Source organism: Rhinatrema bivittatum, chromosome 3, assembly GCF_901001135.1.
Source record: "Rhinatrema bivittatum chromosome 3, aRhiBiv1.1, whole genome shotgun sequence".
NCBI classification, from domain to species: domain Eukaryota; kingdom Metazoa; phylum Chordata; class Amphibia; order Gymnophiona; family Rhinatrematidae; genus Rhinatrema; species Rhinatrema bivittatum.
The window spans coordinates 198,510,665-198,537,457 of record NC_042617.1 but is presented as its reverse complement, the minus strand read 5'-3'; the positions used below and the strand labels follow the sequence as shown (position 1 = coordinate 198,537,457).

The 26,793-nt window shown below is 45.2% G+C and overlaps 1 protein-coding gene across 1 annotated transcript in view; it reads left to right on the top strand.

Moving 5' to 3' along the window:
* PRKD3 (protein kinase D3) overlaps nucleotides 1-26,793 on the top strand; it is a 218,111-nt gene that overhangs the window by 83,115 nt on the left and 108,203 nt on the right. Inside the window, 1 exon segment of the mRNA XM_029594096.1 lies at nucleotides 22,207-22,390. Within this exon segment, the coding sequence (XP_029449956.1) occupies nucleotides 22,207-22,390 (184 nt within the window).

Genomic DNA, 26,793 nt, shown 5'->3' with positions numbered 1-26,793 from the left:
CCCCGAGAGTCTTTATCAAGTGCCTAGCAGTGGTGGTGGCCCATCTCAGGAAACAGGGAATACAGCTGTTTCCTTACCTCGACAACTGGCTGCTGGTTGCCCCAGACCCACCCTCCCTGCAACACAGCCTCTGAATTACTATCCGATGCATGGAAGATTGGGCTTGCTTATCAACTACGAAAAGTCCAGCCTACAGCCAACCCAGACCCTTCAGTTTATTGGGGCAGTAGTCGACATGAAAGCAGGCAAGGCATCCCTGCTGGAATCCTGTGGAGCCTGGCAACACAACTGCTGGCAGTCGCACACACCCCAGCCGTACAAGTATTGACCGTCCTCCCTGCAACGCAGCCTCTGAATTACTATCCGATGCATGGAAGCTTGGGCTTGCTTATCAACTACGAAAAGTCCAGCCTACAGCCAACCCAGACCCTTCAGTTTATTGGGGCAGTAGTCGACATGAAAGCAGGCAAGGCATCCCTGCTGGAATCCTGCAGAGCCTGGCAACACAACTGCTGGCAGTCACACACACACCCCAGCCAGACAAGTATTGACCGTCCTCAGGCACATGGAGGCATCAGTCTATGTGGTGCCACAAATGTGCTTACATATGCGCAGACTACAGTGGGGCCTGAAAACACAGTGGACACAGCATCTGCACCCCCTGTCATGACGGGTCAGGGTCACCATGAGCATGAAAAGGGATCTCCAGTGGTGACTGCACCCTATGACACTGTTAATGGGAATGGCCTTTCAACAGCTGGCTCATCAGGTCATCTTGACCACAGATGACTTGAGCAAAGGCTGGAGTGCCTACATAGATCAGTTTCAAACTCAAAGCTGATGGTCAGACTGGGAGAGAACGCAACAAATAAAACTGTTGGAACTGCGAGCGATCAAGTATGTCTTGCACACGTTCAGGGATGTCCTATGGGGAAAGACAGCCATGGTCCACACAGACAACCAGGTGGTAGTGATTTACATAAACAAGGAAGGGGGTCAGGGCCTGTTCATGGAGGCTCTGCTGAGAAGCCATACGCATCTTGGAATGGACGGAAGGGGAGTTCATTGCACTCCAAGTAACTTATCTCCCCAGTATAGGAAACTCAAGAGCAGACAGACTCAGCAGGATCTTCCATCCCCATGAATGGGAACTCAACCAAGATATGGCAGACTGCCTCTTTCAAGTGTGGGCCCACCCCTCCATAGACCTCTTCGCCACGGAGAACAACAGGAAAGTGCCTGCGTTCTGCTCTGTCTACCCCAGTAAACACCGCCCTGCACAGGACACTTGCCTCATCCCATGGATGGGAAGACTATATACGCCTTTCCCCATCCCACTCATATCGAGGACCATCCAGAGGTGCATCATGGACAGAGCCGATCTCATTCTCATAGCTCCGCAACCATGGTACACCTACCTAGTCATAGCTGGCAACCATGGTACGCCTACTTAGTCCGCCTAACAACCAGGCAGTCAGTGCCCTTTGGGCTCACTCAGAACTTGCTATTGCAGGACGGAGGGTCTCTGCTTCATCCCATATGCTCTTCCCTCCATCTATAACAGTGGAGACTGAAAGGACAGTATTGACATACCTAAACTTACCACTACCAATTCAAGATGTACTGGTGTCCTCCAGGAAGTACTCCACTAGAAAAAGCTATCAAGCCAAGTGGATCAGATACTCAAAGTGGTGTTGAGAGCACAGAGAAGACCCATTTGTTATGGTTTAGCAGTGTTTGGGTGGATTCTTGGGTACTGTGGCAGATGACCACACCCACATGGAGGAGCCCCTTGGGGAGCCACAGTACTGGGCTAGACTCAGGACGCACAAACACAGAATTAGATCTTTTATTGTACAACTTAATGTGTACCACCAGAGGAGGCAGTAGTGAGGTGATCCAGAGGTAGCAGTCTCGGGACCCTCGGCAGAGGAAACCCGCTTATGGTGTAAATTTCCCAGCAAGGCAATGCTGTAGGTGAGACAGACTGAGAGTTTGATTAGTCACTAGATGGTAGCTTTAGGTTGGCGATTCCACCAGGCTGAAGTAGATGGTACAGGCACCGAGGCAGGGAGAGTAGGCCCTCGAGGAGCGAGTACCTGATCCCAGTAAGGCACCTGAAATAAAGCAGAGGGCCCCCGAGGAGCGGGTTCCCAGGTTAGAGATTACCCCGAAGAGCAGAGAGAGAGCTTCCAGCGGCAGCACGAAAGTGACAGGGTAGCTTAGACTGGGCGAGTCCAATCCTTGCTAACTCGATGAGCTAGCAAACAAGTACAGGCTATATACCCGGATGGCGTGACATCACTTGAGGGGGACGCCCCTGAGGTTTGCGCCATAGCTGGAATAAAGACGTGGGTTGCGCGCGCATGTGCACCCTAGGAGGCCCTTGGGAAAAACATGGCAGGAGGCAACACCATAGCTGTTCCGGGGACGCCGGAGAGCGCAGCTTGCAGACACGGCAGTAGCCATCTTCCTAAGGCTAGTGGGGAGAGCAGAGAAAAAGGTGAGGCATAAGGGTCGAAGCCATCTGAGACCGACGGACGCAACAGCACCCCCCTTCAAAGGGCCCCCTCCAGACCACCTACCAGGTCTTGGTTTCTTGGGATGCATTCTGTGGTATTGCTGAAGCATCTCTTTATCCATGATATTAGCCAAAGGTTCCCAAGAGTTTTCTTCAGGTCCATAACCCTCCCATGACAGGAGGTATTCCCATACTCTGCCTCTCTTTCTCACATTAAGGATTGCGTCTACCTTGTATTGGATGTCTTCTTCTGCATCAATAGGTGTAGGTTCAGGTGACTTGGTTGAGAACTCAGTAAGGACTAATGGTTTCAATAGTGAGACATGGAACGCATTATGAATCTTCAATGCTGGTGGAAGTTTCAGACTGTATGTAAGAGTACCTAGCCGTTGGAGAATGGGAAAGAGTCCGACAAAGTGTGGAGCAAAACGAGCTGATGGTAGCTTGAGTCTGAGGTGTCTTGTGGAAAGCCAGACTTTATCACCAGGCTGAAATTCTGGAGCCTTGCAGTGATGAGCATCATAGCCTTTCTTTGCTCGTTGTCCTGCTTTATGAAGCATCTCTTTGGTCTTAGTCCATAGTTGTTGAATATCATTGGCAGTAGATTGAGCTGCCGGGGACGACAGTGGAAGTGGTAGTGGTGGTGCTGGTAGTCGTCCATAGACCACGTCGAATGATGTTGATCCAGTAGATGTTGCTGGATGAGAGTTGATGGCGAATTCAGCCCAGGACAACAGTTCAGCCCAGTCATTTTGGCGAGTGCCCACATAAGCACGAATGAACTGCTTGAGTGTCCTATTCATTCTCTCCGTTTGCCCATTAGACTGTGGATGGTATGCTGAGGTGAAGTCGAGAGAGATATCAAACTTCATGTACAATGCCTTCCAGAACTTAGCTGTGAATTGGGCTCCTCGATCAGAGACGATGTGCTTAGGCATGCCTTGTAGGCAAAAGATGTGCATGATGAAAAGCTTCGCAAGCTCCATGGCTGTGGGTAAGCCATGGAGAGCCACAAAGTGAGCCATTTTTGAGAAACGATCTACTGTTACTCAGATCGTGTTGTTTCCTCCTGAGAGTGGTAAGCCTACCACAAAGTCTGTAGCAATGTGTGTCCATGGCTCGTCTGGCAAGGGTTGGAGTAGGCCCCAAGGACGACCGGGTGGCGGTTTCTGTCTGGCACAATTTGAGCAAGAAGCAACGTAGGAGAAAGTATCTTCCTTCTTGGTGGGCCACCAGTAATACGTCTGCAGTTTTGTCAGAGTTCTACTTTGTCCAGGGTGTCCAGCCAGTTTAGAGTCAGCCCATGCTAACAGCTTTTTTCTTAGGTTCTTGGGTACAATGGTCTTACCTGCAGGTAGTGGGTGAGTAGCTGACAAGATAACTCTTTTCGGGTCGATGATATGCTGAGGCTCATCTGGAACGTCCTCAGAGAGGAATGAGCAAGATAGGGCATCTGCTCTGACATTCTTTTCTCCAGGGCAGCATTTCACCACAAATTCAAATCTGTTGAAGAACAGGGACCATCTCGCTTGCCTATGGTTTAGGTGCTGTGCATGGCGGAAGTTCTCCAGATTTTTATGGTCTGTAAAGACTGTGATCTGATGTTGCGTTCCTTCAAGCCAGGGGCGCCACTCCTCGAATGCCATCTTTATAGCCAGGAGCTCTTTATCTCCTATGCTGTAGTTCTCTGCAGGCGAGAAGCGACAGGAGAAAAATGAGCATGGGTGTAAGGTCTTGGAGTCACCGGCCTGGCTTAGCACGGCCCCTACGCCGACATCTGAGGCATTGACCTCTACGATGAAGGGTTGAGTCAGATCCGGATGTCGGAGGCACGGCTTGCTCAAGAAGGCCCAAAGAAACAGATCGAAAATTGATCCAATATTGCAGCAGTAACCAAAGAAGAAAAAGGATCAATAGACACCAGGAAATCTTTATTGAGACAGAACGGATTTAAAGCCCGACTCAGGCCGAGTTTCGCTCATTGAGCTGCTTCAGGGGCTAACAGAGATAAGACAATTATGAAGACATGTAAATACATAGAAATACAAATAAAAACATTTAAAAACATATACACCATACATAAATAAATTATATGAAATAAAAATGAATAAGAACCATTAAAAAAAGACTTAAGACAGACATACGTCAATCAAGCATAATTATAAAATTTTTAAATTTTTATGTGCGATAATTATTATATGTTCCCATATTGAGCATACTTAAAAATGTGCTATCAAACTGACCCATTGGTGCTTTCTATGATATCAAAAATATGTGACACAGAAAATTTTACCTATTCATTCTATTGCTGATAGTTAGTCTCCATGTGTCTGGTGAGCTTTGTAAATATGCTGAAAGACCAGAGGTAGTTAGCATCAGACACATTCCACTTATATGGAAACAAAGTGACAAGTCTTCTAATCTAATGGCAATATATAGTCCGAATGAAACAGTATCAAGTCTGTTTCTGACTGCTCTTTGCTTGAAAGATTGCACTATCAGCAGTGTTCTTTTTCAGCACTACTATCTCTCAGTAAAAAACAAATAGAAGAAATTTTTTAACACTTGTCTGACTAAGTATTCAAACTAATTAACCAGAACTATATAGCGTTCCACATCAACCGTTAATTCAGCAAGAGAGCATGCAACGTTGTGCTCTAATCTGATATCTATAAATATGTTTACCCAATGTAACAACCAGTTGAGGAGAAAAAATATGAAGAATGTAAAATTACTTTGACACCGCGGTTATGCAGACAATTCATCAAACAATCTATGCCCATCAGAATAGATTAAAACATAAACGCCATACGCAATCCAAGCATATCAAACCAACTGATGACTCAGTCATACACCTTACGGTGATGTCATGCTATGTTCTAATATAATATTATGGAATAATAAAAAATGCCCGTTATTAAATGAAGCAAAACCTTTAAAACCTTACCACCACAAATGAGTCAGTGTCTCACGTTGGCTGATGGTTTGATCAAACATGAATAAATAGTCAACCACCACGCCGAGAATAACAGCTTACAGTCGGTCAGCATTGCACCGGAAATGGCTTCCAGCGCGTCATCCAGCCTACTTATTCATTCTTTTTCGCGCCATTTTTTTAAACTGAATATAAACATGCCACTGTATTATACTGTAAATATTGTGCCTGTTATGTATGGTGATTTAGAACTAATAAACGCATCACTAATAAAACTAATCCGTCTGCCGTTTAAAAAAAGCCCGGAGGTGAAATTGCATGTTATAAAAAATAAAAATGTACATAAGAGGCACGTATATAATACTGTATTTATGTTTATATATAATACTGTATTTATGTTTGACTGATCTATATAATATTTATAACCTCTGTTCACCTCCTCACTGTTACCTGCCCCTCGTTCAATGTAATTTCTCTATTGTTAATGAGTTATCTGTAAACCGATATGATGTCCCAAACGAATACCGGTATATAAAAAATGTTAAATAAATAAAATAAACATGCATAGCCCCAGCTTCTTCTGCGTTCTTCTCTCTTTTGACGTCAGGTGACTGCAGCCTAATTGCATTGGTTTTTCTTCGCCAGCAACTGGACCCGAGGGAACAGCCCTGGGAGTGGACTTCACTCGAGCTTCGCCCTGAAGGGGTCTTCTGGAAGTCTTGGTCTCTTGAACCTTGTCACGAAGTCGGTGATCAATCCTTGTTGCCAACTTCACCAGTTCAGCCAAGATCTCAGGCATCTCATGAGCTGCCAGCTCGTCTTTCAAACGAGAGTTCAGTCCTTCAAAGAAAAGGGTCCTCAGGCATTTTGGGTCCCAATGTAATTCAGACGCCAGTGTCTTGAATTTTATAGCGAAGTCTGATAAAGGTTTAGTACCTTGCTTCAGGTGAACCAACGAAGATCCTGCAGTGGTATGCCGGGCAGGGTCATCAAAAACTGATCTGAACAGTTCAGGGAATCTGGCAAGATCATGTAGGATAGGATCATCGCGCTCCCACAGCGAAGAGGCCCAAGGCAACGCTCTTCCGTCCAGATAAGACAAGATGTAGGTGGTCTTGGCATAGTCTGTAGGAAAATGGCTAGGTTGCAGGGAAAAGTGCATGCAACATTGGTTAATAAAACCTCTACATTTCCAAACTTCCCCCGAGAAGCGTGTTGGAGCAGATAGAGGTACAATTGTCTTGACCGTCACTTCTGGCAGTGTAACTTCTTTACCTGTGGCGGTGGGTAAGTTCATCTGTGCTTGCAGTTGGTTGAATGCAGTAGTCAAATTCTCCAGCGCATTCTGCTGTTCGGAGATTCGCTGTGCCAGGCCTGGAATGGCCTGCAATGCGGTGAGCTGAGCCGAATCTATGGAGTTAGAAATCTGTTATGGTTTAGCGGTGTTTGGTTGGATTCTTGGGTACTGTGGCAGATGCCCACTCCCACGGTGAGGAGCCCCGTGGGGAGCCACAGTACTGGGCTAGACTCAGGACACACAAACACAGAATTAGATCTTTTATTGTACAGCTTGATGTGTACCACCAGAGGTGGCAGTAGTGAGGTGATCCAGAGGTAGCAGTCTCAGGACCCTCGGCAGAGGGAACCCGTCTCACCACGTTGGTATAGGGGGATTCCGGTGTAGGTTTCCCAGCAAGGTAATGCTGTAGGTGAGACAGACTGAGAGTTAGAATACTCACTAGATCAGTGGTTTTCAACCTTTTTTCTGACGGGACACACCTGACAGATGGTTCTCACATGCATGACACACTGACCCATGATCGTCACGGGGCTAGATGTAAAAGTACAGTTTGCATCCACGGGAACCCCCCTGACCCACAATAATGGATGTAAAGCAGAATTATGACATTCCCCATACAATTCACCCTACAAAAAAGGTAAGCCACCTTTTACTTACCCCCTCCAGCAGCTCTCCTACTCCCCTTCAATGCAGGCCATGGCACACACCAGAAGCAGCAGTAGAAGCTAAGCTCTATACTCATGGTCCTCTTCCTTAGTGCCCATGTCTCTCACACACACCATACCAGTCATGCCTCCATGACCAGTTTCTGTCTCTCACACACCAATCATCTTCCAAACAGTCTTTGACACACACACACCATTCACCTTCCTGAACAGTTTCTCTCATGCCATACACACACACAGGCTTCCCACTCCTGTGTTCCACTTACATATATAGGCTTCTCACTCTCATAATCACTTTCTCTGTCTCACACACACACAGACACACACCAGTCACCTGACCTCTCCCATGCATACACACACCCAGGCTTCCCACTCCCATGTTCTCTTTCAGATATACAGGCTTCTCACTCCCATGCTGTGTCTCACACACACCCAGGTTTCTTACTCCAATGCTCACTCTCTTCACATGCACAAGCTTCTCATTCCCATAATCACTTTCTCTCTGTTACACACATACCAGTCTCTCTCTCATTTCCATGCTCGCTCTCCACGTGCACAGGCTTCTCATTCCCTGAATCACATTCTTTCTCTCACATTCACACACACCAGTCTCTTTCTCTCACACAAACCATCACCTTACCAACCAGTCTCTCTCTCTCTCATGCATGCACACACACACACAGGCTTCCCACTGCCATGCTCTCACTCACATAATCAGGCTTCTCACTCCCATGCTTTCTTTCACACCCCCCCCCCCCAACACCAGGCTTCTTAGGCCCATGCTTTCTCACATACCCAGATTTCTCACTTCCATGCTTTTTTCTCTCTCTCACACACACACATCAGTCACCTCCCTGACTAATGTCTCACACTCACATACACATCAGTCATCTCCCTGATCAGTCACTTTCATTGTCTCTCACATATACACACACATCAGCTCTCTGACCAGTTTCTCTCAATAACACACATGCTCTCAATCACACACAGGCTGGCTGGCTGCTTCTCTCTCTTTCTCTCACTCATTTCTTCTTTCCCTCCGCCGCCCCCTCCCCCCACTCCCGAGCACAAATGGTAGCTGCAGCAGCCGCCTCCTCCAGCCCTCGCAGGCCAAGAAAGAAGAATCACATCGGCCACGGGAGGCTCATGCTGCTATCTTCTTTCCCGGTTACCGGCTGTTTCAATTGCTCGGGGGCCGATGCTGCAACCGCTGCTGCTACTTTTCCACGCGGCACGCCTCTTTCCCCTTCCCGCGCACCGCGTATCACTTACTGTTCCGGGTCATGGGGGGGGGGGGGCTCGGGAATCAGAAAAGGCCAGCTGCAGGTCCCACTGCTTCTTCTACCACCGCTGCCGTTCCCACTGGTCTTGAACGTACTGATAGCCTGGTGGCAACAGCAGTAGGAAAGGAAGAGCAGCGGGAGAGACCGGGAGCACGCGACACACCTGCCAGTGCTTGGCGACACACTGGTGTGTCGCGACACACCGGTTGAGAAGCACTGCACTAGATGATAGCTGTAGGTTGACAATTCCACCAGGCTAAAGTAGATGGTACAACAGTGATGGCCAACCTTTTGAGCTCAGTGTGTCAAAATTCATAAAAAAACCAAGCATAACTCGGGTGGTGTGTCACTTCTAGAAAAAAACCATGATTTTGTGATATTTGTAGCTCTAATCAATAACAAAAAGTTATAATTTTAATATATGTACTGTATTTATTAATAAAGCAAAAACAAATAATTCTTTACCTTACCTGCTTAATGAGTTTTTTGTTGCTGAATTTCATTGGCTAAATCTTCAATTGAAGGTTGGTATTTCGTACACTTCAAGTCCAAGCAAGAGTTACAAACTTCATCTGTCAGTTGGTTTCTTTTATTGGCTCCCATTCATTTTCACACCACTCCCTCCCCATCCCCCAGGCATGCACACATTCATTCTCACACAAATACACCCCCAGGCAGACCCCCCTCTCTTTTGCCAGCAACCTCGGAACCTCTCTCATTCCTCTGCTGCCACTGTCACTGCTGCCGCTTGGCTATTGGGGAGGTGCCGATTGCTGCTACTGACACTGAAGCCCATTCTGCTGCCTCCTCTGTGCAGACCCCGTGGGCTTCCACTTTCTCCATGCTGATCTCGTACATTGTGAGATCCGTAGAGAAAGTGCTATTCTTGCACGTTCCCAAAGATTGCATGTGCCAATCACTAAAAAGTAATTTATTTTTTTTTTGCCTTTGCTGTCTGATCTTAGTTTTCTAATTGGTTGGTCACAGGCTTTTTTTTTTTTCCACCTTCCCTTTCTTATTTTTTTGCCAATACCTTTTATGTTGTCTTTTTTTCTGTTTCTTTTCTCTCCATATTCTTCCCTCAAACACACAGTCAGGTTCTCTTTCTCACACACACACAGGCTCTCACTGGCACATGCTCTCTCTCATACAATCATTCATACACACAGGCTCTCACTGGCACATGCTCTCCCTCATACAATCATTCATACACACAGGTTCTCACTGGCACATGCTCTCTCTCATACAATCATTCATACACACAGGCTCTCACTGGCACATGCTCTCCCTCATACAATCATTCATACACACAGGCTCTCACTGGCACATGCTCTCCCTCATACAATCATTCATACACACAGGCTCTCACTGGCACATGCTCTCTCTCATACAATCATTCATACACACAGGCTCTCACTGGCACATGCTCTCCCTCATACAGTCATTCATACACACAGGCTCTCACTGGCACATGCTCTCTCTCATACAATCAATCATACACACAGGCTCTCACTGGCACATGCTCTCCCTCATACAATCATTCATACACACAGGCTCTCACTGGCACATGCTCTCCCTCACACAATCATTCATACACACAGGCTCCCACTGGCACATGCTCTCTCTCATACAATCATTCATACACACAGGCTCTCACTGGCACATGCTCTCTCTCATACAATCATTCAAACACACAGGCTGTCACTGGCACATGCTGTTTCTCTCACACACACAGCTCTCACATGCTGTCTCTGCAAACATTCAGGTCCTCACTCTCACACACAATTTCTCAATTCATCTCATACACGCACACATGCACACTCTACAGACCCTCAGCCTCTCTCTCACCACTGGGCCTCCTCTTCGCGGGTTGCCGCAGGATGGGCTCTGCAGTGGCCCTGATCTTCTCAGGCCACGGCGGCCCTGCTACCTGGCCTCTTCCTCTTCTCGGGCCGCTGCGACTTGGAATTCGCGGTGGCCCGTAAACGCAAATGCTGCTCCTCTTCTGCACGCGCTAATGCTTCACCTCCTTCCTGCCCACGTGGCTCCAGCAACATTTACTTCCGGGGCCGCACGGGCAGGAAGGAGGAGGAGCATCAGCTCGTTTAAATGCGATCTTTGTCTTGAGCCTCATCGCTGCGCCGCATGAGCCTCCCTGCGCCCGGGGGTGGAGGGGGCCGGAGGGTAGGGGGATACTAAATAACAAATTTTAAAGGGTCGGCGCAGCTGAAAAAGAAAAGGCTCGGCACAGCCGATAAAAAAAAAAAAAAAATTCCCGATAGTCCTTGAAATGCTGTGCGTGTCAGCAAAAACGTCTCGGCGTGTCACAGGTTAGCCATCTCTGTGGTACAGGCACCGAGGCAGGGAGAGCAGGCCCTCGAGGAGCGAGTACCTGTTCCCTGTAAGGCACCTGAAATAAAGCAGAGGGCCCCCGAGGAGCGGGTACCAAGATTAGAGATTACCCCGAAGGGCAGAGAGAGAGCTTCCAGCGGCAGCATGGAAGCGGCAGAGTAGCTTAGACCAGATGAGTCCAGTCCTTGCTAACTCGAAGAGCTAGCAAACAAGTACAGGCTATATACCCGGATGGCGTGATGTCACTTGAGGGGGACACCCCCGAGGTTTCCGCCATAGCTGGAATAAAGACGTGGGTAAGGCGTGCGCGTGCACCCTAGGAGGCCCTTGGGAGAAACGTGGCGGGAGGCAACGCCATAGACGTTCCGGGGACGCTGGAGAGCGCAGCTTGCAGACGCGGCGGTAGCCATCTTCCTAAGGCTAGCGGGGAGAGCAGAGAAAAAGGTGAGGCACAAAGGTCGAAGCCGTCTTGAGACTGACGGACGCAACACCATTTTCCTACCTTCTGGAATGCCTGCTGGAATACCTCCACTCTTTATACAAGACAGGACTGGCAACGGCATCTGTCAAAGTACGTGTCAGTTCTATCGCAGCTTACCACCTCCCTCATGATGGCTTCCCTGTGTCATGCCACCCGCTCATCTCCAGATTCAAGAAGGGCATTATGCGGCTGAGCCCACCGGTTTAGAAGCCACCAGTTCTGTGAGATCTCAGCCTAGTTCTAGAGCAGTTGATGCTTTCACCCTTCAAACCTCTGGACAGTAGTCCTATGATGTATCTCTCCTGAAAAGTCCTCTTATTTGTTTGTTTGTTGTATTTTCGAATATCGGTATATAAAAAACCTATCATGTCGGTTTACAGAAAATACAAATACAATTTACAAGTAAAATAAAATACATCAGTAAAAAAAAAGTTAAATGGGAAGTACCACATAATAAATAAATTAAAATATAAAACGATACTCAATACTAAAACAAGGCAAAAGAGAAGCATTATTCAATCGGGGAAAGCTTGCTGAAATAGCCATGTCTTTAGTTTCTTTTTAAAAGTCTGAGAATTGGCCTCTGCTCTCAAATCAATTGGTATGGAATTCCATAGTTTTCGCCCTGTTTGGGAAAGTTTTCGCTCTCTGACTGTGTTTAGGTGAGCCAATTTCGGAGACGGTATTGATAGTAATCCTTTGTTTGATGAACGCAAGTTTCTTTGTGGTGTGTGGAAATGTAATGTGGCATTAAGCCATTCAGTTTTTTCAATGTATAATGTTTTATGTATTAGTGTCAGTATTTTAAACTGTATTCAAAAAGAAATTGGTAGCCATTGAATTTCTTTCAAAATGGGTGTGATATGATAAAATTTTCTGGTGTTTATGAGAATTCTTTCAGCTACATTTGTATCTTCCTGGTCACCCTCACCTCAGCAATGAACTCTCCTTCTGCCCTCACCTCAGCAAGGAGGGTTAGTGAAATGCAAGCAATGGACACTATTTACTATACCTGGAGTTCCACCACGATAAGGTGACATTAAGAATTCATCCTTCCTTCCTCCTTAAGGTGGTATCAGCATTCCACCTTAATCAGACAATCACCTTGCCGACCTTCTTCCCGAAGCCGCATAAATCTGAAACAGAAAGACAGCTTCACACATTGAATTGCAAATGCTCCTTAGCTTACTACAAGAGGCGCACACATTCCGAGTCCAGGGCCTCCCAACTCTTTGTCTCCTTCAACCCGAATGCCCCCGGGCTCCCCGTCTCTAAGAGAACCCTAGCATCTTGGATCTCCCATTGCATCCTGTTCTGTTACAACAAAAGGTCAGAAACCCTGTCTACCTCACCAAAGGCCCACCAAATCAGAGCAATGGCGGCCTCTTCACCTAAGCGAGGTGCATATCCAAGACATATGCAAAGCCACCACATGGTCGTCGCTGCATACTTTCATCTCACACTACTGCCTCAACTAGCAGGCAGCTGCAGATGCTGTGGTGGGTCGAACCATCCTTCCAGTAGGAATAACTGAAGAGACTATCTGCATCGGTGTATCAGGTTGCGCGCACCTCCTACAAGAACCTATGATTAAAATCATCCATTGTACCTGAAGACTGGAGGATAGCAAATGTAACCCCAATATTTAAAAAGGGCTCCAGGGGTGATCCGGGAAACTACAGACCGGTTAGCCTGACTTCAGTGCCAGGAAGAATAGTGGAAAGTGTTCTAAACATCAAAATCACAGAACATATAGAAAGACATGGTTTAATGGAACAAAGTCAGCATGGCTTTACCCAGGGCAAGTCTTGCCTCTCAAATCTGCTTCACTTTTTTGAAGGAGTTACTAAACATGTGGATAAAGGTGAACCTGTAGATGTAGTATACTTGGATTTTCAGAAGGCATTTGACAAAGTTCCTCATGAGAGGCTTCTAGGAAAAGTAAAATGTCATGGGATAGGTGGTGATGTCCTTTCGTGGATTGCAAACTGGCTAAAAGACAAGAAACAGAGAGTAGGATTAAATGGACAATTTTCTCAGTGGAAGGGAGTGGCCAGTGGAGTGCTTCAGGGATCTGTATTGGGACCCTTACTTTTCAATATATTTATAAATGATCTGGAAAGAAATACGATGAGTGAGATAATCAAATTTGCAGATGACACAAAATTGTTCAGAGTAGTTAAATCACAAGCAGATTGTGATAAATTGCAGGAAGACCTTGTGAGACTGGAAAATTGGGCATCAAAATGGCAGATGAAATTTAATGTGGGTTAGTGCAAGGTGATGCATATAGGGAAAAATAACCCATGCTATAATTACACGTTGGGTTCCATATTAGGTGCTACAAGCCAAGAAAGAGATCTAGGCGTCATAGTGGATAACACATTGAAATCATCGGTTCAGTATGCTGCGGCAGTCAAAAAAGCAAACAGAATGTTGGGAATTATTAGAAAGGGAATGGTGAATAAAACGGAAAATGTCATAATGCCTCTGTATCGCTCCATGGTGAAACCGCACCTTGAATACTGTGTACAATTCTGGTCGCCACATCTCAAAAAAGATATAATTGCGATGGAGAAGGTACAGAGAAGGGCAACCAAAATGATAAGGGGAATGGAACAGCTCCCTTATGAGGAAAGACTAGAGGTTAGGACTTTTCAGCTTGGAGACGAGACGGCTGAGGGGGGATATGATAGAGATGTTTAAAATCATGAGAGGTCTAGAACGGATAGATGTGAATCAGTTATTTACTCTTTCGGATAGTAGAAAGACTAGGGGGCACTCCATGAAGTTAGCATGGGGCACATTTAAAACTAATCGGAGAAAGTTCTTTTTTACTCAACGCACAATTAAACTCTGGAATTTGTTGCCAGAGGATGTGGTTAGTGCAGTTAGTACAGCTGTGTTTAAAAAAGGATTGGATAAGTTCTTGGAGGATTGGATAAGTTCTTGGAGGAGAACTCCATTACCTGCTAGTTCACTTAGAGAATAGCCACTGCCATTAGCAATGGTAACATGGAATAGACTTAGTTTTTGGGTACTTGCCAGGTTCTTATGGCCTGGATTGGCCACTGTTGGAAACAGGATGCTGGGCTTGATGGACCCTTGGTCTGACCCAGTCTGGCATTTTCTTATGTTCTTATGGATTGCGCACCACTTCCAGAGACCATGTGGCGCTCAACCTTCCAGCTGGGGACTCCCAGGCAGCATGGCTAATTCAGCCTGCTTATCTGCGGGGGAAAAAAGCAAGTTTGCTTACCGTAAATGGTGTTTTCCGTAGATAGCAGGTTGAATTAGCCATGCTAACCCACCCGCCTCTCCGGAAAGTCTCCTAACTGTGCAGTATAAGCTTGGATAACAGACTGAGGCAAGCTGAGAGCCACATGGGAGAGGATACACCCAGGCACTCAGAGTGGAGCTCTGTGTGTTCCGAGGAGCTCCACCACCTGGAGGACATTCCCAGGCAGCATGGCTAATTCACCCTGCTATCTACGGAAAACACCATTTACAGTAAGCAAACTCACTTTTTTCTCCCCCAAAACAAACATGCTCCTGGGAACATCTGCTTTAACAGCTGCTAAATATATCTGCATGGTTTCAAAATGTGGCTTTATTTAAGTGTTCTGCTTAGGGTACTTTTCAAACACAGGATTCTGGACACCTAACTCCATGGTTGGGTGCCTAGATCCCTTTGAAATCTGTCTACATGTTTTTTTCGATATAGCATCTAGAGCCTCTGCAATGGCCATTGATGCCTTCAAACTGTCATGGGTGTGAGCTTTAGACTTTTTCATGAAGACATGTAGGAATGACCTTGCTAAAGTGCTGTGCAATGAAGACATTCTCTTTGGAGATCAAATGAAGGAAGTGGTGGATCTCATTAATAACTACCATTCCATGCTTCAGACTGTCTTCACTACTGTATCCCAACTGACCAAGAACACATCTCAGTCAAGAGTAAATGAATCAATCTGAGTCACCATACTGATGTTGCAATTGTTAGGATTTGTCATCAACTACCCAAGTCTCATCCAAGTCCATCATCTTAATTGGAATTCATTGGAGAGATGCAAAATAAGACTAAGTCCTTGGCCTAGTTTCCCACAAAGATTTATTTAATGTTTGGATACTTGCCAAGTACCTTTTTTTTTTTAAACTAATTTTTAAATCTGTTAATACAACTTGACCAGAAATGGAACAATAGAGATCAGATTAAACAAAATAAGGAAATAAAATAATAGGAAATATAAGATCTCAATAGTACACTGTCAGACCACAAATAAGGAGAGATCCAAATGCAAATAAGAGGAGAAGAAAAAATTACAAGGAAAAAAGCCAAGCATTGCTAAGGGCAAGAATCTTCAAATGTAAAGAGTGCCAGAAAAATCACAGGAGTTACGGGCTAGAAGTTGAGGGTATAATATCCTGTCTGATTTTTATCATTAAGGAAAACATTTAGCTGGGAAGGGTCAAAGACATTTAACCCCCTGGAACTTAACACATTTACAAGGAAAATAAAGCAAAAAAAAAAAAAAAAGCCCCCAAATTCAAGACAGCAGGACACATCAACAAAAATCATTTCCTCTTAGTCTGGGTTACTTTAGAGACATCTGTTATGATTTGTGGGTGTGTGGACCCTTGGCCCAAGGTGCGAGTTGTTACAGCCCACGAGGAGAAGCCCCATGGGTCCGCACCGTCAGGAGATGAGGTATAAGCATAGTAGGAGACTCTGAGCACAGTAGTGGGGAGATCCCCAGAGACCAGGAGGTGACCCCTGTAGGGTGGTAGGCTGTAAGCCGTCCTTGGAGTAAGACCCTGGAGAGCGAGGGGCGCCAGGCAGGCTGCAGAGCAGTAGGCGCAGGAATAGCCTTGCAGAAGGTTCTCCGGGAAGATGACCCGAGGGGCGAAGCTGCAGTGTGATGGGCGTAGACTAGAAGGCGCAGGCCATCCCACAAGGCAGGGAAGCCCAAGCTCGGTCTCAGCAGCTTACATGGACAGATACCCGGAGGTCGGAGGAGAACCGGCTGAGCAGTAGAGAAGCAGGCCCAAAGAGCGGGACAGCTGACAGTAGTGATATACCCTGAAGCAGGCCCCGAGGAGCAGGGGAGTTCAATGTAGTCTCCAGAGTGGGGAGTGCGGCCCAAGGAGTGGGAGAACGGGAACAGTCTTTACTGAACACAGGCACAACCCCAAGGAGCAGAGAAGGCTAGCCATGAAACTCATGAGTTGCCGCAATAGTTCCAAGGGAGACCCAAGGTAGGAGCAGGTAGCTGGATAGGACCCAAGAGGCGCAAAGCCAGCCCGAGGAGCGTGATAGGCCAGGAGAGCAAGTCCCCGTAGGAGTGCACACTGACCCCCGAGGAGCAGGTTCCAGACAGGGTCCCAAGCTAGGCAGGAGCGGTGTCTCAGGAACACGAGGCAAGAGTAGAGAACTCGTAGGGAACTTGTTGCCAAGTCGGCTTGCTGGGGGCGAAGGTGGAGCTTAAGTACAGGAGTCCGATGACATCATCAATCAGGGACGCCCCGAGGTTCCCGCCGAAGAGGCTTCAAAGGCAGGGCCTTTGCCGCGCCCGTGCCTAGGAAGGCCCGACATCGATGTAGGATGTAGTGGCGTCCATGTTGCCGTGAGAAGGCCCAAGAAGCGCAGCGGTGAAGGCAGGCCCGCATAGCAAGCAGACCTGGGGAGGGCAGGAGCATGCTGCAAGCAGTGAGTACGCACGGTCGCAGCCATCTGCAACAGACAGGTATAACAACATCTGGGAACATATGAATCTTAAGCCCTAAAAAAGCAATATCTCTCTTATGAAAAACCAATTTCAAAATAAATTCCCGGTCAGAGTCCAAGGCAAAGGTGACAAGTAAGGTGGAAGGCACAACAGCTTCATCCATTGAACTTTCAAGAAAAGAAGAAAGATGAGAAGAATCAACAAGACCAGCACAGGCAGGAATATCACTCGGTTGAGGAACTTTCAAATTCACAGGGAGATGATAGGCTTTAGAAATAGGTGGAAGCAGACTTTCCTTGATAGATAAAATTTCCATAAAATATCTGCGTAACATTTCAACAGGAGTAGTAAACCTTTTTTTGTTTAGGAAAATTAATAATCCTGATATTTCAATGACATACAACATTTTCTAGATTTTCCAGCTTTTTCTGCAGGAACAGATGACCAACTGAGATAATTTCAACAGAATTTTGCAAGGCAACCCTTTGGTCTCCCAAGAGTCCACTTACAAATTAATTTCGAGTAATTGAGACTGAGAGGCTTGAAATTAATTAGTCAGCTCACGCTGTTGTAAAACAAACCGGGAAATCTGGTTAGAAAGATTAGCTAGCTTCCCAGATTATGTTCAGTGAAATGCTAGGGGGTTAATCAAAGGAGTAAATGTTACCTCTTTGAAAACAGTCCCAGCTGTTAAAGGGCAGGAGAAGAAGAAACAGGCAGGAATTCAGCTCCCCTAGCAGACCAGCTACCAGCTCTATGGTTTGCTGGCTCTATACAGGCTCCTCCCGACGCCGAAGCAGTTGGCAGTGTGATATCATCAAGGCACGAGGGGAAACAGAACAATCGGGTCAGCGCCACCTGTGGGGGGGCCAGGTTGAGGAGGGACTCGGCGTTGCTACCAAACTTGGCAAATACTCTTGAATTGGCCACTATTGGAGACAGGATACTGGGCTTGATGGACCCTTGGTCTGATCCAGTATGGCATATCTTATGTTCTTAAACAACGCCAATGACAATGTGGCTGCAGACATTGACTTCAACTATGTTAAGAATAACTGTTTTAATGGTAGTCTCCAACTTAAGCTTAATTAACTCTTATGGTAGTATCCACCTTAAGCAGGCCCAATGGACCTTGAAGGCTCAGTGGAAACAAGCTGTCAGGTTTCCATGTGTGTTTGGAGTAAGTTAGAGAATCCCTGTTGTGGTTTTTCCATTCCAATTTGACAAAGGAATTATCCTTCCAAATTCTCCCTCACAAGTTGTTCTCATGAGGGATGTATTCAGTCTGGGCTGCATTTTATGGATTGTTTGTAACCTGTGTATGTTTTAAATTGATTTGGAATGTGTTTATGTCCTACTGTGGCCCATCCTGGGTGTTTTTAGAAGACCAGATAAAAAACTAACTTAAGGAGGCACTCTGTCTTTGTGGGATCCTGCAAACCTCACAGGTAATTTTAATTCATTGAGTTTTTAGCAATAATGAAAGCAAAACTACATGAGTAGCTCAGATCAAGGAGCATCAACCTACTATTCAATTTATGTTGGCTGGAGTAAGAGACCAGCCTCAGTTCTCCAGACATCAATACTTCTCGTATAGACGAGTGTTTTTTCAGAGAGGCCCCTTCCTCTCTTACCAGAGTCATCGGACCACTACTGTCCTGCAATACCTTCCTGCCAGTGATCGCCAAAGAGAAAAGCATCCACCGAAGGTGCTCAACAACCACAGGTAAAACCTTGACCTGGTTTTTAATGAACTTAAAAATCCAACTTCCCATCACCAGGTGGAAGGAGCACCAATCTCCAAATTAATGAAGGGACTGTGGCATTTGAAACCAAGTGTCACTAAATCTTTTGTGCTTTGGGATCATAATGTCATCTTAGCTCAGCTTATGAAGTTTCCATTTGAACCTCTGAAGTTCCTCACATGGAAAGTGGTGATTTTGGTAGTTGCCATGTCTGCTGAGAGAGTCAATGAATTACAAGCACTGGTCTCTTATTCACCATAATTCCAGTTCTTCCACAACAGGATGGTTCTGTATACTTGCCCTAAGTTTCTTCCAAAAGTGATATCGTCTTCACATCAATCAAACCATTTTTCTTCCTATCTTTTTTCCAGGGTGTCATGCGCATAAAGGTGAGAAGGTCTTCACTCTTTCGACTGTTAAGAGAGCCCTTGCTACTATCTAAGAAGGACTCAGCTTCATTTGCAGACTTCTTAACTGTTTATTTCTTTTGATCCTAATATTCTCGGAAAGGCAGTGGTCAAGAGAACAATCAAATTGAGTAATGGACTATATTGCACACACTGTTATGTGCTGACTGGCTTACAGATTTTACACACACTGTCAAGGCTCGTCAACTGAAGTTCATGGCAGCTTGTTTCAGTGGCTCACCTTAGGTCTATTTCAAAGCTGCAACTTAGTTGTCTGTTCACATCTTCACATCCCACTACTGTCTGGACAGTAGTTCTGGACAAGCAGTTTTGTGCTGCCTTTTCTCTCAGTAGTCCACTCTCTACCAGTGAGGTCGGGTTGCTTGTTTAGTATTGTTCTGCTGTGTAAATCTCAATTTGGGATTTCCCGCCTGTCATGGCTAATTCATCCCTGCATGTTCACAGAGAAAGCAAGTTTGCATACCTGTAAATAGAGTTCTGCATAGATTGCAAGATGAATAAGCCATGCTTATTTCCCACCCACCTCTCTGGAGAGTTGACTACCTTGCTAAAGCTTAAGCCCTGAAATAGATTGGGGGACTTGTAAAGAGGCATGCATGTGGGAGCCACCATATATGCTCAGTAGAAACTTTGATGAGCTTTGGCATCACCCATATGTCATGGCTATTTCATCCTGCTGTCTGTGGAGAACCCTATTTACAGGTAAGCAAACTTGCTTTCTGTAAAAATCATACAATTTCCCCTGAGGTAGATTGTATAATATCATATTTGCTTTAATAGGTTTTATGTCATGTTATATTTATATTTAGGAAACAATACCAGCACTGTTGAGGATGAATTTTGCACCCTATAATTAATTTTTGTGCGTTGCTTTTGTCATTATTTTTATGGCATATGCTACGTCATTGATGGAAATAGCAGTTGCTGCAGTTTCTTCAGCTTTTGCAATGTTGTTGGCCCTCTTCTGCAGGCTTATGGTGCCAAATTACTACCAAATTGGTCTAATTGCTGCCAGTTGCTTGCTTTAACTCTGCTTCACTCGGTGAGGACATAATGAGGCTAACCTTTTAAATTAGCCGGACAAACCCTGAGATTTGAATTTCTATCCTTCTACTGGCAAAATTATATCTGGGTAAGTAATTATCTGGCTAAAATGTACCCAGATAAACAGAGGTGGAGCTGGGAGTGCTCTGGGGGATGTGGCTAGAATGTATCAAGCTCACACCAATATTCACCAGAACGATAAACTTAACCAGGTAAGTCTGGTTGAGAGTTGTCCTAAAGGTACCTGGATAACTAGCTGGGTAGCTTTAGACAGGTAAATTCATCAGCAGACTTCTCTGGCTAAGTGCCACTCAGTACCTGAGTTAAGTTACCTGGGTAACTTGCTCTTTTCATAAATCAATTTAACCTGGGCTTCCTGGGAGCCCATTCACCGCTTTTTCTGATATTAAGTTGATAAATGCTTGCTAGGCCTTGCCAATAAACTGTGGTAGGCCTGGTCTACTGCCGAAGGACAGCACAGCTGAACTCCTTGTTTATAAGTCTGTGCTCTTACAACTGCTGAAGAATTTTGAGCACCGGATAGAAAGCTAGAATGTGACTGGCTATCAAGATAGGCTGCATTTGACCTATGTGTTTGCAAGCTGGCTAAGGGGGCTTGAATTTAATCAGAACCATGTTTTTTGGGATCAGAAGCATTGCAGATCACCTCAGATAAACCAGACTTCCATGATTTTGGAAGGTGCTTGGATCTAATCTGACCTAAATCATCCAGCCCTAAAGGATCTGTTTTATTTATACATAGTAGTAGTATTTATTATAGAGTTGGTAAGTTTGTTCATTCTGCTTACATGTTGTTTTATTCCCAGAAAACTTCACTGACTCCCTGTCTCTTTCAGGATCCAATACAGAATTTTCCTACTGGTCTTCCAGTTTCTCCATGGACTTGTTCCTGCATACCTACCCAACGTCATCACTCACTGCTCCCCCCTTCTGCTCCTCTGGCTCCTGCTTCCTTATTACTCCATTCTTCAACTTTGCCACTGTTGTTGGAAGAGCCTTTTCTTCCTTTGCTTCTAGAACAGACTCCCTCTCTTCCTTTCAGGTGACTGATTCTCTCTATTTTCAATTCTCAAGTAAAAACATTTTTTTTCTCCCCTTTTTGTGCATTACCATCATCAAAATTGTTGTGCAGTCTAGTATTCAGGCTTTCTTTCTTTCTGCCCTACTGTATTTCATCTCCATTCTTTTTCACTCTCTCCTTGTCATATTATTTTGTTGTCTTCCCCCACTGTGGCTGTAAAGCATTTTGTCTGCTTGCCTTCTGCCACTCTCCATCTACAACATCAGCGTGACGGGCAGACAAACTGAAAACAAGAGCGCTTTTATTTTATAAAACATGCTATAAAATGGAATGATAATAATGGATCACATACAATGGCATCCTGATAATAGACAGATGGAAAAAGATTAAGAAGAGAGCCCTTTCAGAGATGCATGAGTGGAATAAAATATTTAATTGTCCACCTGTCAGTTGTAAACTGGAACACAAAGTAATTTCATTTAGTCACTAGACACAGAAATTCAGTGAGCAAGAAAAAAAAAAACTTGTAGCAACTAGCAGTGCTAATTTATTTTCAGTCAGAAAAGAGTTTTGAATAATTTTTTAACTGAAACTTTTAAATAATTTTTTTTTAAATTGTTGGTTGTGCATGTGTTTCTTCTGTGCTAGTGGCTTGACGTTCAATTCAGACTTCTCTTTTGCTAGAGCCTGCAAGTCCAGGCCCAGACTTAGACGTACCCATGGAAGTGGATAGCAGTAACATGAGCAGTGATGGCAGTCGGGGCCTGGATGATGAAGAAGAGCCCTCTCCTCCAGAGGACAAAATCTTTTTTATGGACCCTTCTGATCTTGATGGAGAGAAAGATGAAGAAGCCGTTAAAACTATCAGGTAAACAGAATTTCAGGGTAGTTGCGAGTCCAGTGAAACCTTGTCTATGAATATAATCTCAAAATCTTTTTGTCCATTTAATTTTGCAGTTTATACAATGCTGCATTTTCTTTTTCTTGTTTTGGGTATCCAGTATGGTTTGACTAGAGCTGTGTGTTGGCTAATAATAACACATTAATAATGTTTTGTGAAAATTTAAGAAATTATGATTTATGAAAATCTTTCATAATTGTGAAATTTAGCTGATTTTGATTTCTCCTCTCTCATTGCATTAAAAAAACAAATACAGAGGCCAATATTCCAGTTAACTTGGTCGAGATATGCAACAGCAAGACTACACCACTGAATATGCTCGGCTATCTTTTAGTAAGCCCAATAAGCATATTTGGCTAACTATAGGACAGCCAAATAGATGTATCCTGCTGACTAAGCCAGATAAGGCCGAATATCTGCACTTATCTAGCTAAGAGAGTGATTTACTCCCATTCTGTGTGTATGAGAAAAATGCTTAGTAAATGAGTCTCTTAAATTAGCTGGATAAGAAATTCCACCTTGGAATGTTCACATCCTGCCCCTCACTTATCCAGCTAACAGTTTAGAAACATAAAACATGATGGGGGAAAAAAACCGTACAGCCTATCTATTCTGTCTAGTTATACCAACCAATTCAGCTTTACAATCTCTACCACTCTTTTTACATCCCCTGTGTTTATCCCATGCTTTCTTGATTTCAGATACTGTTCTTGTCTCTACCACCTCCATGAGGAGGTTGTTCCATGCATTTGCAACCATCTCTGTTAAGAAATATGTCATTAGATTACTCTTGAGTCTACCCCCTTTCACCCTCATCCCATGATCTCTTGTTCTGGAGCCTCCTTTCTGTTGAAAGAGGTTCACCTCCTGTGCATGGAAACCTTGGAGGTATTTAAATGTCTCTATCGTATCTTCCCTATCATGCCTCTCCTCTAGGGTTATACATGTTTAGATCCTTAAGTCTGTCCTTATATGCTTTAGAACAAAGATCTCTGAGTATTTTAGCAGCCAACATCTGGACCGACTCCATCCTATTTATATCCTTTTGAAGGTACGGACTCCAGAATTGTACATGGTATTCCAAATGAGGTCTTATACAAGGGCAATATCACCTCCCTTTTACTGCTGACCATTTCTCTCTCTATGCAGTCAAGCATCTTTCTAGCTTTTGCTGTCACTTTATTTACCTCTGACCATAAGATACGATTACCCCCAAATCCCACTGTTCTTTCATTCTTAGGAGAATGTCATCCCCTATACTGTACTTATCCTTTGAATCATTGCATCTAAAATGCATAACTGCATTTTTAGCATAAAATTTTAGCTGCCAGACCCTAGACCATTCCTCAAGCTTCACTAAATCCTTCCATGTTTTCCACACCTTCCTGGCTGTCAACATCCTATTACAGATTTTGGTATCATCGACAAAAATCCAAACCTTTGCCGACATTGCTTTTGCAATGTCTTTCATGAAAACATTGAAAAAAACTGGTGCAAGGACCAATCCAGTGGCCACCGCTAATAATGCCCCCTTCCTCAGAGTGAATTCCCTTTATCAATACATTTTGTTGCCTCCCATTCAACTTGTAAACCACCTCATACAATATTATATAGTAGAGCTTCTTAACCACTGTGCCATGGCACACTCGTGTGCCACTAGAAGAGCCCTACTGTTCCGTGGTCTCCCTTCCTCCCTCCTTTCCCCAACTGTAGTTTTGCTACCTTGCTTGAGGTGGCATGTGGTCAGGGCCTTCAAGGAATTCGGTGAACAGTCAGCCCGATCCGATCAATAGTGATACACCTCCCTACCGTAACCCCACTCCCTCTGCAGCAAGAGTCACGTTTAACCAAACATCATCTGCTGCCGTGGGCAAGTCTCGTAGCTCTTATCATAAGACCAGCCTGGCAGCATTAGGAGATGATGTTTGGCTAAATGCGACTCCTGCTACCGCCACCCCACAAACCAGCGGGACTCCACCTGCTCAAGGCCGACGAAAAAGATCCGGAAAGGCTGCAAATGGAGCCCATCCTGTTTGCAGCCAAAGAAGGAAAAAAAAAGGCCCGGAGAGGCCACGTGCGTTGCTCATCCCACTCACGGTTCAAAGAAGGAAAAAAAGGCCTTGTGGGGCGGAGAGCAGAACTCATCCAGCTCATGGCCAAAGAATAAAAAGGCCTGGCTGGGCCGCAAGTGGAGCTCATTCTGCTCATGGCAAAAGAAAAAAAAAAGGCCCAGAGAGGCCACGCATGGAGCCCACCCTCTCGCAGCTGAAGTGAAACAAAAATTCTCGAAAAGGCTGTGAGCGGAGCCCATCCTGATCGTGCTCAAAGATGAAAGAGGCCGGGCAGGGCAGGGCCGGGAGACCTGTATGTGTGTGTGCCTGTGTGTGTGAGAGAGAGATATTGGGAGCCTGCTTGTGTGTGTGTGCCTGTGTGAGAGAGAGAGGTTGGGAGCCTGCTTATTGTGTGCCTGTGAGAGAGAGAGAGAGATTGGGAGCCTGCTTGTGTGCGTGCCTGTGTTTATGTGCCCAATTGAGCGTGCATGCCTGTGAAAGTCTGAGGGGCATATCTTTCAACCTGTGCATGGGCTTAGATTTGTTCGCGCAACCTGGCGCGAACAAATCTACGCCCGATTTTATAACATGCATGCGCTGCAGCGCGCATGTTATAAAATCCAGGGTCAGCGCGCGCAAGGGGGTGCACAATTGTGCAACGTGTGCGCACCGAGCCGTGCAACCTTCCTCCGTTCCCTCCGCCCCCCCCCCCCCCCGCACCTTCCCCTCCCTCCCCCTATCTAACTCGCGCCCTATCTAAAACCCCCAACTTACCTTTATCAGGAAAGTTACACCTGCCTCTGGGCAAGCGTAACTTGCACGCGCCGGCTGGCTACTGGCGTGCCATCCCCCGGCACAGTGGTTGTGCCGGAGGCCTCGATCCCGCCCCCGGAACGCCCCTTTTTTGAAGCACCGGGACTTACGCGCATCCCGAGACTTGCATGCGCCGCCGAGCCTATGCAAGATAGGCTCGGCTCGCGCAGGGGCAGCTTGGGGCAGCTTTTTGGGGGTTACGCGCGTATGTTATGAGCGTAACCCTTTGAAAATCTGCCCCTATGTGTCACATACAGTTTCTCACAGGCACACACACACACACATAATGTTTCTGTGAGGAGGAGAGAGCCTGTATATGTGAGAGGGAGTGTTTGAGAGAATGAATGTGCTATTGTATGTGTAAGAAAGAAGATAAAGTTTGTGAAGCCCTCTCCCCCAATCCACAACAATCTCAGGGTGATTAGAAATCAAAAGATTCCAGGTATGGAGAACAGGAGTTTTTAAAATCCTTTTAATTTAAATTTTGGTATTTCTGCTGTTTTGAACTATTTTATTAGTGTTTTGGGAAATTTATAACAAATCTTTTTAAATTATTGGATGTTTGTCAGCTGTTTTAACATTTATTCTTTTTATTATTATGATTTTAATATTATGAATGTTTTGTGTGTTGATTTTATTACTTGATGTTTTGTGAGAATGATGATGATTCCGTTTTTCCATTGTTGCATTACATGATACAATCGGGCTTGTGGTTTCCAGTTCAGTTTTTGTTGGCACATTTCTATTTATATTTTGTGGCTTTTCTATTTTGTTTTGGGGAGTGTCTGTCTTATGTAACTTTAATTCTTGCTGTGAAAATGATGGTACTTCTCATCACTGACTTTTATGGCATTATGGTCATTACTTCTTCATTTCTATTTTAACAAAAGTTTGCTCTTTATTAATTTCACTTGCATGCAGAAATATTTTTTTCATACACATTTTATTTTCACTGCTGTTAGTAGATATTAGGTGATTATTTTAAGCAAGGGATGGACTTAGCCAATGTTCCCTTTAAGGATTGGGTTGCTGTGAGCATAAACTTGATAGGCTTTTTGCCTCCACGTAGACGCCAACGCCCCTCCTCTTCATGTGAAGCATTTTTAGCTACGATGACTGCCATGGGCTTTATGCAAACCATAACCACACCTACACACAAAGCAGGCCACACTTTAGATCTCATCTTCATTAACTCCCACTTCCTCCACCCTGAAACACCGAAATGCACCCACATCCCCTGGTCCGATCACTTCCTCATCAAAACCAACCTCGCCATAACTAAATCCTCCACCCTCCAAACCTCACATTCAACAACTTTCCAATTCAGAAAACCCTGCTCCAAAGACGACCTAATCCTCTCTCTCACTGATGCATTCAATGATCTCGATCTTTCCAACCCTGAATCTGCCCTCTCCAACTGGAACAATACTACCAACAAAATCGCCAACAATATCTGCCCCCTATCAACTAAAGTACTCCATACCTCCCACAACTCCAAAAAACCAT